This window comes from Anolis carolinensis, chromosome 5 (assembly GCF_035594765.1).
Source record: "Anolis carolinensis isolate JA03-04 chromosome 5, rAnoCar3.1.pri, whole genome shotgun sequence".
NCBI lineage: Eukaryota > Metazoa > Chordata > Lepidosauria > Squamata > Dactyloidae > Anolis > Anolis carolinensis.
In genome coordinates, this window is record NC_085845.1 from 34,694,719 (window position 1) to 34,708,842 (window position 14,124).

At 41.0% G+C, this 14,124-nt stretch overlaps 1 protein-coding gene across 2 annotated transcripts in view; it reads right to left on the reverse strand.

Moving 5' to 3' along the window:
- The window catches only part of anxa5 (annexin A5), a 61,130-nt gene that overhangs the window by 19,962 nt on the left and 27,044 nt on the right, over window positions 1-14,124 (reverse strand). Inside the window, exons 1-3 of one of the 2 annotated variants that reach the window (XM_003221802.4) lie at window positions 13,743-13,895; window positions 13,284-13,327; window positions 1,829-1,913 (exon numbers count right to left, since the gene is read on the reverse strand). In XM_003221802.4, coding sequence (XP_003221850.1) covers window positions 1,829-1,913; window positions 13,284-13,292 — 94 coding nt within the window. In that variant the 5' untranslated portion in view covers window positions 13,293-13,327; window positions 13,743-13,895. Of the gene's footprint in view, window positions 1-1,828; window positions 1,914-13,283; window positions 13,328-13,742; window positions 13,896-14,124 lie in introns of those variants that run through there. The other variant, XM_062983605.1, reaches the window with a different exon arrangement.

A 14,124-nucleotide genomic window follows, 5' to 3' on the forward strand; every position in this document is an offset into this window, starting at 1 on the left:
AAATCAGATTTAGATATTTAATGACATCACAACTGAGTGAAAGTGGAAAGTGATACCTTCACTCAAAACAGGTTTCCAAGATGTTATTTTGGCTATATTTATTTATTTATTTACAGCATTTATATTCCGCCCTTCTCACCCCGAAGGGGACTCAGGGCGGATCACATTACACATATACGCAAACATTCAATGCCTTTTAACATAGAACAAAGACAAGACAAACATAGGCTCCGAGCGGGCCTCGAACTCATGACCTCCTGGTCAGAGTGATTCATTACAGCTGGTTACAGCTGGCTTGCTCTCCCGCCTGCGCCGCAGCTAGAGTAAAAGTAATGTTCTGCATTGATATGCTAGAGAAGAGTTTCTCAAACTCTGCTCCTCCAGATGTTTTTGGCTTCAGCTCCCAAAATTTCTAACAGTTGGTAAGATGGCTGGGATTTCTGGGAGCTGAAATCCAAAACACCTGGAGGAGCAGAGTTTGAAAAACTAGAATAAAAGCAATATTCTTCATTCAGGTAACCACCTTTTTACCAAGGACTCCAAAATAGCCATTGAAATAGAGACTGCATTTAGGATGGGCACAGATTTTCATTAAATTTATTCCCCCTATTTTAGTTTGGGGCTGCGTTGGCACAGCGCATTAAACCGCTAAGCTGCAGAACTTGCCAACCAGAAGGTCGGTAGTTTGAAGCCATATGTCAGGGTGAGCTCCTGCTGTTAGCTCCAGCTTCTGCCAACCTAGCAGTTGGAAAACATGCAAATGTGAGTAGATCAATAGGTACCACTTCAGTGGGAAGGTAACGGTGCTCCATGCGGTCATGCCGGCCAAATGACCTAGCAGGTGTCTACAGACAACGCCTGCTCTTTGGCTTAGAAATTGAGATGAGCACTAGCCCCCAGAGTCGGACATGACTAGACTTAATATCAAGGGTAAATCTTTACCTATTTTACTTCAGTTTTGTCACCAATTTCTCAAAGACAGAAAGAGAATGCTTTGACTCATCTGTCTGCCAATATTTGCTAAGTAAAAGTTAACACACTGAAGAAATCATTAACATTTCAAGGATACTGATAAAAATACCTATTAATCTGTAATTCTGAACAACAATGGGTTCTTTAATTTAGTAGTGCTTTTATTTCAAAATGTCAACTAATAGTAATTCATTAGGGGATCTCATGAAAAGTTAATGATTGCTTGACATCTTATCCTTTGCTCATAGAGATATCGATGAACAGATGTCAAGCTCATGTGTGGGAGGTGAGACTCAGACCCAGCCCTAAATATTTTTTTGTGGTGAAATTAGGTGCCTCGGCTTATATTCAAGCATATACGATAATCACACTAAACTATGGCCCATCCTTCTCCATTAAGCCCTCATCCTCAGTCTTCATAGACTTTCATATATCAAGGCTCAATGTCAGCAAAGCTTAGCTTCTCAATGTTACCTACATGATTCAAAAAAAAGTTTAGAAGTGGGTTTTTTTGGGTTGCTGTGAGTTTTCCAAGCAGTATGGCCATGTTCAGAAGCATGCTCTCCTGACGATTTGCCCACATCTATGGCAGAGGTTATTTTTGCACTACAACTCCCAGAATCCCCTTGACAACACCACTGGTGGCTGGGGAATGCTGGGAGCTGTATTCTAAAGAAAATAAACCTGCAAGTTCTGTTTAGAAGCCTGGAAAATACTGGGAGCCAACTTGAATGCAGAAGACTCTCTGCTACAAAAGCCATCCTCCCAATGGGCTGCCCTCCACTCCTTAACACAACTTTAACAAAGTAGCTTTAATCACACAGGCATCCATATCATAAGGATCTGTAGCACTTACCCAAGCCTTTCATTGCTTTTCGAAGAGCCTCAGCATCAGCTCTGGCATCAAAGCCAGGGAAAGGTTTCACGGTGCCTCTTGTATACTAAAAGAAAAACAAAATTACCTTGATGCACTGTATATCTATTCACATTAGCCTAAAAGCCATTATTAAAGGGTGCATTAGCCCTTCAATGGTTTCTATCTTATTAACTTCTTTTTAAAGCAATAAAAGCATCTTTTAAATCTAAATTGTCAACCACAAAGAATTGGCACAATTTCAGTTCTTATCCCTAGACGCAGGTACTCCATCAAAGTATCTTCTTTCATGGCAAAAGCTTCCCAGAATCGTGAATTTACACATTCTCATCCATCAGAGAGGAAGAAAGGTTTGCATAATGTGAAAATTTGCATAGAGGACAAATGTGAACATTTACCTTGTTTCCCTAAAAATAAATCCAAACAATCAAGGTTGCAAAAGAATGAGCCACTAGCAATCACAGAAAAAATTAAACACAAGAATGAGTGTTTAGTAGAGTTTGTTGTTTCAGGAATACGTGGCAATTTCCCCTCAAACGTATGCCATGGCTGCACCTTTGCACTTATCCCATTCCCTTGCCCATTGTTTACAACCTGGCCATGTCTACAGTAGCTTACCACCAGTTGAATGCCATTTTAAATTGAGTTTTAAGTTGTTGTTCTATATAAGTTGTTATTATTTTATCTAATTGGATTTTATCCTGTGTGTTTATTTTATGCTCTGTTTTTAGGCACTTTTGTGCCATGTGTAAGCCGCCCTGAGTCCCTTCAGGGAGATGGTGGTGGGATAGAATAAGTTGTTGTTGTTGCTGCTGCTGTTGTTGTTATTCCCCCAATTAAAAGAGCTTTAATTTTTCTTCCTTTTCTTTAGATTTCCATTATTTTACCTAGTAGCCTAAATCAGCCTGCATTGATCTGATGCCCTCAGGACAATGACATCTGGGGATGATAAGAGTTGCATTCAACATACCTAGAGTTTAGGAAATGCTAACATAAGGCAAAAAATAGCTCATATTCATAAGCAGCAATACAAGACCAAAGGTTAAGTCTTTAATAATACTATCCCATAAATCAACTGGGTTCTGTAGAAAATATATTCAGTTATATTGGCCTTCATAGTCTAGCAGAAAGATGATAAAAGTGTACACCTGTTTGTAAATTAACCAACCAGTCATGTAAGTTGTCCTCTCTTCTACACTTTTATTTTAATTTATTTTATTAACTTAATTTATACCCCGCCCTTCTCCCCGTAGTGACTCGAGTCAATTAACAGTCCCACATTTTAGTCAAAGTTTAAAAAGCACAATACAAAAGATTTTTTTTTAAAAATTAAATAGTGCTGTGTGGTAAAAACAGATTAAAATTTAATAAATACACTTAAAACAGCCTTTAAAAATCCCCCCACCATCCCTAGAATCACACCTACACTTCCCCAGCAGCATGCCTCTTATCCTTCCCCAAATGCCTGCTGGCAGAAGAAAGTCTTGACAGAAGGCCAGCAGGGATGGGGCCATCCTGGTCTCTCTTAGGGAATGGACAATGGACAAGAAATACTTTGTTACACATGTGTAAGCCATCATTATGCACATTCTGATAATAGCAGATGTGAAGGCAACATGTTCATCTGTGCCTTGTCTTTGAAAATTGCACATTGTATGTTGTGGTTGTGCATGCTATAGTTTGCATTGCAGCTGGCCACCATGTATTGTGCATTTGGCAATAACACCTAGGTGTTCCACGATGTTGGTATTCTGCATGCGATGGCATAGCCCACAAAGAGGTTACCTCCATCTGCAGGCATTGATGCTATGCTAAGAGGATGTCAGATTGAGGCGCCTGTGTGCCTTTCCTACAGAAGAAGCACTTGGAAAACTGGCAGTTTGTTGGCTTAGAGTAGATATCTACCAAGCAGCCAAGTATCCTTTAGGCATTTCTCTAATTTTGGAGCTGTTAAGAGTACAAGTGTTGAAATATTCCTGCCAGTATGATCTTCTTCTGTTTCAGAGGTGGAAGGAAGCCAGAAAAGCAAGGGCACACTCACCATAGCAGCCACTATTGTGTTTCTACGCCTAGATGTTTTTCCTTTTGTTAATATGGCAGTGTGTGGCAGCTGTTCCATTGAGAGGTAATATGATTCAGCTTTGTCCTGCCCTGAAACACACCACTGCTTTTAAAAAGTCTTTTGAGCAGATGCCAATGTTGGCTAGTTCTTCGTTTTGGCTCATGTATGCCCTCAGATGTAGATCCCTTGTTCCCATTTTTAACAATGAGCCAACTTACTCAAGATGACAAGTTTCCTGTAATGTTCAGATTAGAACCTGGATGAGATTTGTCACTGCAATGGTATGGGAGCTACTTATCACCATTATAACTATGTTATGTTAGAAATACATAGAACCATTTATAAGTGAGATGCCAACATGCCTCCACACATGGCATAATCCCCAATTCCTAAATTGGCATGCTTCCTATGTCTTTCTCATATGAAATGATCATGAGAAGCTTCCTTGACAAAGAAGGAACAAGGGGGATGCAACTTTTGTCATGGCTATCAAAACCAGTCAAAAATGGTAGAATCGTATTAATACATAGGATCTCTTCTGGAACATTTCACATGCATAGCACTTGTGCAGAAAATCTACAGTAAACTAGCTGAGGTGTGAAATTCATTGACTTACACGGACGATAAAAAGCTAGCAATGATTTAATGTGGACACAGTATCTTTTTCCCCAGTCATGTTTAATGTCAGTAAAAACCCATAACTAAGCACAAAATGTTAACCCATCGATTTAAAATGGATCTTGCTAAAGCTCCTTCATCACACGTTACAGTTTGTGTACCCAAAATATGATCCCAAAATTATAGTTCCACACCAAAAGACGCACCAGCTGGAGTAGCACAGGTCTTTTCTGCCAGAAAAAATAACTTTCTGCTGATGTATCTTAAAGACCTACTAACAAAGCACACTGCCAGGAGAAATATTCTGTTGTTTACACTCTGTTGACAGAAAAGTGAAAGAAACAGTGTTGGAAAAGAAAGGGGTGAAGGAGGATGTAATTACATCAGATATAATCTTTCCTCAGCCTGGGATCTCAGTGGCAATGCCAGCACAAAATCAAGCTCCTAGATTGTCTCTAGCAGTCCTAGCCTAAGAGGGTTTTGTATTCAAGCACAGCTAAAGCTAGTCTAGTGTTGGCCTTCTTCAACAGTTAGAACTACACTCTGATTCAGAACTTGTTCTTCTTAACTGACTAGAATCCAATTTTTCTTTTAACCTTGTTTTAAACCTAAAATAATGTTTATAAAGATACAAATGGGAACAAGATTCAGATTAGTCATTGCGAAAACAATGTGTAGCAGGAAAACGCTACATAGCATTTGTGTGGGTGATGCTCTTAACTCAGTTCTTAGATCTTATCGTAACACCAGTCCTGGCAAATTCCAGCAGGGCACTCCTGGGAAAAAGATCCAACAAGAACAAACCCAAAGCATCAACCCCACATGCAAAATTTTGCAATACATCCTCAATAACAAATTATTCCAGTTCAATAGCTCTGTTTATCTCAGGCCCTGAGCTTGCAAGCAGATACATGCGTAGTACCTGTTAAATTAGTATTCTGGGAATAGAGGCCTGTACCATGGCCTAGACAGTTAACCGCTTAATTATTCCAAGAACAAAAGCCAGGTGTTTTAGATCAGCTGCTGTACTGGAAAACTACCAGACTGCCCAAGATTTCATCATCCAGGATAGCTGCCAGCATTTAACTAAGTAAATGAAGCAACCAAGAAAACGACTACAATCGGATCATTTGTGTGCATGCATTCACTCTGAAAACAAGAAAAGCAGCAGAAACCGCATGCAGGAGAAGATGAGCTAAATGGTGATATAAAGAAAGCAAATGAAACTGAGGCCAAACTAAATATTGCCCAACTTATGGCTGATGGTTCACCAATGTAGGAGGAATATATGAGCACCTTCCAGTTGATATAATTAAGCAGATCAACACTGTGATTCTTTATCCATTCAAAATATCCTCAGCCACTTCTCTCCACATGGAAAAAAAACTATTCAGAGTACAGTATCTTTCTTTTCAGCTGGTGGAAAGAGACATAGCCATAGTAATTACAGACATTGTTATGTGCCTTCAAATCAACTCCAATGCAAATTCCCTGAGCCCCTGATCATTCTTGTATGATTTCAGGTGTACACTCAGATAATAAATCTCAAAATGCCACTTGGAATCATTGTAAATACCCCAAAGCTTCAAACAACAAAACAGCTCATCGACTGAAACTCTGGAATTAAAAACCAGAAGCCAAGTTCTGGCTGTCATTAGAAAGACAATTTTACAGCTTGCCACAAGTGCCAAAAATTAGCTCCACTGCGATTTTCCACATCTCCTCTAAAGGAATGCGATTGATCGCGACTTTTAGTTCAACCCTTTATCTGTGTCCTGGGGCAGGGGATCTCTTCCCAGATCTTTTATGTTGCTCTCCCAAGTGAAGGTACAATGCTTGGGTACTAATGCACAACTTATGATCTCAAATGATCAAGAAGTGGGGGATCACCAGTTGGGGATTTCTAATGAATATCATTATGTCCCTAAAAAACATTCCTCCACCATTCACACCAGATCTAAGGCTACTTTTTATTTATTTGAAACAGGGTGGACAACTGTTGCCTTCCAAGTATTTGGGGGTACATCTCCCATCATCCCATGGCATTGGCCATGATGGCAATGGCTGGTGGATGTTGGAGGTGAAAAACATCTGAAGGGACGAGGTTGCCCATCTGACCCAATCAACAGGATGCTTTTTTTTTCGTGTCAGGAGCAACCGGAGTTGCTTCTGGAGTGAGAGAATTGGCTGTCTGCAAGGACGTTGCCCAGGGGACGCCCGGATGTTTTGATGTTTTACCATCCTTGTGGGAGGCTTCTCTCATGTCCCTGCATGGAGCTGGAGCTGATAGGGAGCTCATTCGCGCTCTCCCCGGGTGGGATTCGAACCTGGCAGCCTTCAGGTCAGCAACCTAACCTTCAAGTCACAAGGCTTTTATCCCCTAGGCCACTGGAGGCTGATATTATGGTATAAAATATAGGAATACAGACTCTGTTATGATGGCCAGATGTATACATTACATTCTTTATCAGATACACAGGAATCAAAGCTTCACTTATCTAAGTTCTAAAGGAAGGGTCAACAACCAGAGGGAATAGGATCCAACCCACCATCCCTCATCAATCCACAGACAGATACAAGATGTGACAATACAATACTTCGTCACCATATTAAGCATAAAACCAGATGAAAATGGTGATATTTGAGGATTTCAATTGGTAGCAGGATAAACTGCCTTATTGGTACACATTTGTGGTCAACCTTGTACAGTTTCAGGTGGCAAAACACCTAATAATCTTGCAATTTAAAAATGGAGGGTTTTTTTTAATGATGCGAAAATGGGAGGAGGTGAAGGCACTCAAAGGCACTGTTGCTTCTACTACTAGAACATTTAAGGAGAGTAAGAGAAATACCTTAAGTCTTAAAGCTCAATCAAATATATCCTAGAGAGCAAGAAGGGGTCTTGCTTTTGTATCTGATGTATTGTGTGACACTGGCTGCTCATGCATACTGCAAAAGAAACATACTATATCAGCACAACAACGAGGTGCATCCAATTCCCAGCTTCTCCAGCTGACATCCACGCACCGTGGCAACTGCAAGTGCGGCTACAGACACAGCTGCTTTCAGAAAAGGGAAGTCACGCAGGTCAGGAAAACATCTCCAATTACTAAGGGAGCCAGTAAATATTGCAGAAAGAAGGTTACTGTAGACTTCAGGTAATGGTGCTGCACTATAGCATTACAAGTGCTGGGCAAACCACACTACCACTTATACAGGAACCGAAGACTAAGCATATATACAAAGTCCTCACCACTTTTACAGTAGATGCATAGGAGATATATTTGTAGAAGAGAAAAATTAGAGTACTCTGTTTGCAGTTGGCTCATGTTTGTCCATTCTTTATGCTCTGGGTGATATGCTTTTTGACATACCATTTTGAAAGACAAACAGGCCAGGATGTGGAAGAAATGTAAACAGAATCCCAACAGATTTTTTTCATGTAAGAAAGAATAGTGAGCTGGCTAATCTTTTCAAACCTGTTTCGACTAGTTAACATGTTTAAGATGTTTAACGTGTTTTTGTTTTAAATTGTTTGAACCTATTTGTATTGATTTCACTTCTACGTTACCCTGAAAGCCTGCAGTGCAGGTTGGGGTAGAAATATTTTAATAGATTACCAAATAATCCTTTTCATTCTAACCATTTTTCTTCATTAAATTCACTCTTCTGTGCTGAATTCCCAGCAGCATGAGAAGAGAAATTAGATCCTATATATTTTGCATTGCAAAATGAAAAAAAGTTTAAAAAAATAAAATTGTAAGAGGAAAAAGCAGTCATGTATAAATAGCCACTTGATCAATAATTTTTAAAACTGAAAAATGGCCTTTGATCATGCAAACATGAGTGCCTGGTGTGGAAAAACTGCTTAATTCCTTTCAAAAACTTCTGTTTTTTTCTTCTTTTTTTTAAAATAAGACGACTATTCAAATATCACCAATGTAATCTTTAGTTTGGATTCTTGCAAGTATTTAAAGCCACGTGTCCAAAAACTTTAGAACTACAGTACTAGGAAAAGAAATGTCTACCTCCACCTCTTTAAAAAATCTTTCCTTGGGAGCTGTATTATGGCCTGCTTTCTTTCTTATCAATTCTAGATCTCTTGCTTTTTTTTTTAAATGACCCATATTGTGTATAATGCAATCTGTACTGTTCAGTGTATTTGTCAGCTTTTTTCCCAGTAGTTTATTATTGCCATTCACTTGTTATCAAATTAAATGCTTAACGTTTATTTGTTTATGGCATGTCTATATACCAGCTGTTGGCTCCCAGCAGCTTCCAATGCAGTTGACAATAAAAAAAAACGATGAACTTAATACACGAGAAATAGCAGAGGAGCCATAAAGAACTATTAAACAAAAGTAAACTATGTAAAAGCAGCTGCAGAAGCCAGCACTTCAGTTATAGGAGTTAGTGAAAAGGTTAAAATAACCAAACCCTTTTATAAGTCTGACAATATAAAACAAAGATAACAGCATAGCGCAATCTCATAGCAATAGTTCCAGACCTTACCAACAGCTCATGTTATACATGAAATTATAGTGTTGGAAAGGCCATCATGCCAAACTCTTTTCTCAATACAGGATATCCAACTAGTTTTTCCCCATCAGGCTGTCCAGCTTCTTTTTGAAGACATCCACAGGAGGAGGCCCACCACCACTTTAGGCAATTGGTTCTGTTGCCAAACTTCTCTCTTCAAGATGTTCCTTCTAATGATCAATCAAATTCTACACTCCTTTAACTTCGTTATATCATTCTGAGGCAATACAGAAGTCTGTATCCTCCTGTATATTACAGCCCTTGGGATATTTAAAGAATGTAATCACATCATACTTGCACCTTCTCCTCACCAGCTCCTTCAACCTTTTCTCAAATGTTTTGTTCTTCATTCCTCTTGTTAATCTTTGCATGTTTAGTAAATAACCGAAAAAGAAACCCAGGCCCAAATAACTTGAGATTTCACCCATTTGTTGATCAGTGTTTTCTCTAAAGAGTTCTATCACTAAGGCAATCCTACTGAAGAGCAGAGTTGTGGAGGAACAGCTGCCACCACTGTCCTCCTGAGTCTATTACCTGGCCCTAAGGGTGATGTTGTCCTATCAGCTTTGTCTCCATGGCAGCACATACACACAATTCAAAGGAATGTATCTGTTTTGACTGGAGCCAGTGTGGTGCAGTGTTTTGATTACAGCAGTACAACTTTGAATATCAGAGTTCAAATCCCCATTTGGCCGTGAAACACACTGGGGCAAGTCACACGCTCATTCTCTGAGGAAGGCAATGGCCAGTCTCTTCGGAATAAAATTTACTAAGAAAACCCTTTTGTTTTGGATTACAATTTCTACAATCTCCAGTGACCAATATTAACTGGAGAAGTATAAAACCAAAATCCAAAAAAGCTGTGGGGGTTGTCAAATTTCATTTCTGGAGTGGCATGACTATGTTAATTGCTGGTTGCAATGATTGTGTTGACTCCAGGCACCCAAAATCCAATGTTGCATCAGAAAGCAAAATAGGGGAAGGAAGGTGTTAGAAAAAAATGTATCACTACACATTTTCTCAGTCTGTGTACTTTTCCCAACTCAGTGATTTCACTTCTTACTAGAAGCTGAAGTAGACCACAAGCTAACCATGAGTCAAGATTATGATGTGTTGGCAAAAAAGCCAATGCAATTCTAGGCTGCATTAATAGTAGTATAGTGTCTATCAAGCGAAGCCATGATGTCTCTCTATTCTGCTGTGGTCAGACCTCACTAGGAATACTGTGTCCGGTTCTGGGCATCCCAATTCAAGAAGGATAATGACAAGCTGGAACATGACTGGAGGAGCATGACCAAGATGGTCAAAGGTCTAGAAACCAACCCCTATGAGCAGTGGTTTAAGAAACCAGATACATTTAACATGAGAAGGTTGAGAACTGATAGGATAGCCATCTTTAAATATTTGAAGACAACAGCATGTCATCATGGGGCTTCAGAGACTAGGATTTGAATCCCTGCTCTTGCCAAGAAAACCCCATGAAAGGTTCACCTTAGAGTTGCCGCAAGTGGGAGATATGACTTGAAGGCAAACAACGACAACATGTAGAAACTTATATTTGCTGCTGCAGTGACCTAGGTACAAACTAATGAATTCAAGTTACAAGAGAACAAGATTCCACCTAAGCATTAGGAAGGACTTCCTCATGATAAGAATATAACAGTGGATCAAGCTACCTTTGAAGGGTGGTAAACTTCCTTTTTCTTGAGGTCTTTAATCAGAAGTCAACCGTCCACATCTCCAGAGTACTTTAGCTATGGATTCCTGCACTAAAAGCAAGATGCTAGATGGCCCTTGAGGTGCTTTCCAACTTTTTGATTCTATAAATGTATCAAGTTGTATCAGAATTACCATAACCTTTGGAATTAGATGTTGTACTTTCTGAGACTACAACTCCCAGAATCCACCAGCTAACATGCATAGTAACCATGCTGAAGTTTTATTTTGAAGCTCTACACTTAGAGGTGTTTTGTAACTGGAACTCCATATGTCTGTGTATTTTACAAAGAAGCATCTGGAGGGGATTTGAACTGGGCTTGTGATTCACTGGTGGGTGTGAAGGAACATGTAGAACGGGCAGGAAGGTTACAGCCTGCTCTTACCAAAATCCACATTGTGCTGCCCCAAATCAGATTTATGGAAATATTTTAAAAGACACTGGCAGTTCCAGTCAGGCCATGTGTAATCTGATCTTCGGTTACTCCCCTCCCATGTATAATTTAACCCTCGGCTACCATTCTTCCACACACTGAAAAAGTATCATAAAGATACATCAGGAGACATTTACTTCAAAAATGAATAAATAAATAACTTTTCAAATGCCTTTCAACTTTTAATAAAGCCAGTAAAAAAGGGACTGCAAACTAGTAAGTAAATAACGGTTGAAAGGAAGCACAGCAGACCTTTTCCTGCTCCCTTTTAACCACCAGAAATGGGTAACACCCACCAATTTACAGTGCAGAGAAACTTGGCGAAAAGGAGCGGAAAATGGAAAAAGTCTGACGTGGATGATTTCACAGAGTGAAGAAGAGTTCACACTGCTCCCAAATCAGCCTCTCTTTTAAACATTTCGATTTTTTTTTCAGACATTACTGAACAGTAAACAAGTCGGAGTAAAAGTAAAACTTTCTTCATCCTAACACAGAACATAGGAAAACATTGTTTTGCACCAGGCAAAGGGAAACTTCAACCCTCCAGGTGTTTTGGAATTCAGCTCCCACAATCCCTAACAGCCTCGGGCCCCTTCCTTTTCCCCCTCAGCTGCTTAAGCAAGAAGGAGGAGAAGTTAAGTGGCTGAGGGGGGAAAGGAAAGAGCCTGAGGCTGTTAGGGATTGTGGGAGTTGCAGTCCAAAACAGCTGGAGAGTTGAAGTTTCCCCATGCCTGTTTTAAACAATACTTTCCAGGATGCAAGGCCAGGGACCATACTGGTTTGAGGAATTAAAGGCTTCTAGTTCAAAATAGTAATTTTTCCCTAGTTCTTATATATGTGATCAATTTGCCCCTCCACCCAAAATCACCCTTCTTTGGAAAAGAAATACCTGTGGGGAGGAAATGGCAGGGCAGCACAGAGGCTGGACTTCATTTCTACCTTTTTAGTGGAACCATACTATAATATAATCTGAAAACAACAGAGCCTGGGTTGCTGTGGGGTTTCTGGGCTGTGTGGCCACGTTTCAGAGGCATTCTCTCCTGACATTTCACCCACATCTATGGTAGGCATCCTCAGAGGTTGTGAGGTATATTGGAAACTAGGCAAGTGAGGTTTATATATCTGTGGAAGGCCCAGAGTGGGTGAAAAAACTCTTGTCTGTTGGAGGCAAATGTGAATGTTGCAATTAATCACCTTGATTAGCATTGAAAAGCCTTGCAGCTTCAAAGCCAGGCTGATTCCTGCCTGGGGGAATCCTTTGTTGGGAGGTGTTAGCTGGCCCTGATTGTTTCATGTCTTGAATTCCCCTGTTTCCTTAATGTTGCTCTCCATTTACTGTCCCGATTTTAGAAGTTTTTTTTAAATACAGGTAGCCAGATTTTGTTCATTTTCATGGTTTTCTCCTTTAAATAAAAACAACACTCTGAAAACAGGAATTCTAGACATGAAACAATCAGGGCCAGTTAACACCTCCCAAAAAAGGATTCCTTCAGGCAGGAATCAGCCAGGCCTTGAAGCTGCAAGACTTTTCCATGCTAATCAAGGCGATTCATTGCAACATGTGCTTCAGGCCATGAAAGCCTTCGACAACACAGCAACAGTGTCCCTTTGCGATGATTAAGGTGACTGGTTTCCTGCCCCTCAAACTAACTTACTTCACAGGATGATTGAGGGCACACAGTGCATCCACACTGCAGAATTAATGAATTTTGACACCACTTGAACTGCCATGGCTCAGGGCTAGGGAATCCTGAGAGTTGCAGTTTTACAAAGTCTTTAGCTTTCTCAGCCCAAGAGTGCTGGCGCCTCACCAAATTACAACGCCCAGGATCTCATGGTGCTGAGCTGTGGCAGTTCAAGTGGAGTCAAACTGCATTAATTCTGCAGTGTAGATGCCACTGTATGGCAGAGTCAAAGTGGCCCTGAAATGGAAATCAATAAACACATGTACTAGTAATATCGACAAAAATTGTGACAGAATTGTGTTTCCTTACCTCCTACATTCATTTAATTGGATTTTCCAAGGAGAGAGAGAGAAAGAGAGGAGGGAAAGGCAAGTCTGACTCACCTTGGCCATGGCTTCGGGGGTTTTCCAGGAGATGCAAAGGAAATCTGCAAAAGAGGATGGAGTTCAGCCCAGGAGAAGTCAAAGGAGTGGTCAGGGTGATTTTCAACGCCCACAAACTGAATTCACAGGAGAGTTAACGCAGTTTGACACCACTTGGAAGTGCCGTGGCTCAATGCTCTGGAATCAGGAGAGCTGTAGTTTGGCAAAGAGTGCCGAGGCCTCGCCAAACAACTCCCAGCCCTGAGTCGAGGCAGTGCGAGCGGTGTCAAACTGCATTCACTGTGCCGTGTAGATGCGCCCGAAGTCGGAAAAGTCGCTCCGGAGGCTCCAGCCAACGCCCCAACTTTGAGAAATCTCCTTTCACCGAGGCGAGGAAAACTCTCTGGAATGTATACAATGCGGACCAACCCACCAGGACATCTCCTGTACTCGCTCTCTCAGCGCAGAAGCAGAACTCACCTTAAACTCAGCTGAAAGGGAGGCCCAAAGAGAGAGACGCCGCGCTGCCGACAGAAGGGAAGCCAATGGCGCAAAAGGCAGAGGGAAACTCTCCTCGCCACGCCCTGGGTGGGAGGCCTCTGGCCACGCCTTCCTTCCTTCCTTCCTTCCTTCCTTCCTTCCCTGCCTCTGCCTTGGCCTTCTTTCTCCCTCCGGAATCACAAGATTGTCGGGTGGGGATTCCCCTGACTCATCCCCACTGTGCAATGAATGCAGTTGTAATCCCGCTTGCACAGCCATGGCTCCCATGCTGTCTCTGGAATCCTTCAACTTCTGCAGTATTTGACAGAGAAGCCTCAAGCTCTTGGCTGGATCTGCACGGCCATCTTATTCAGTTTTTGGA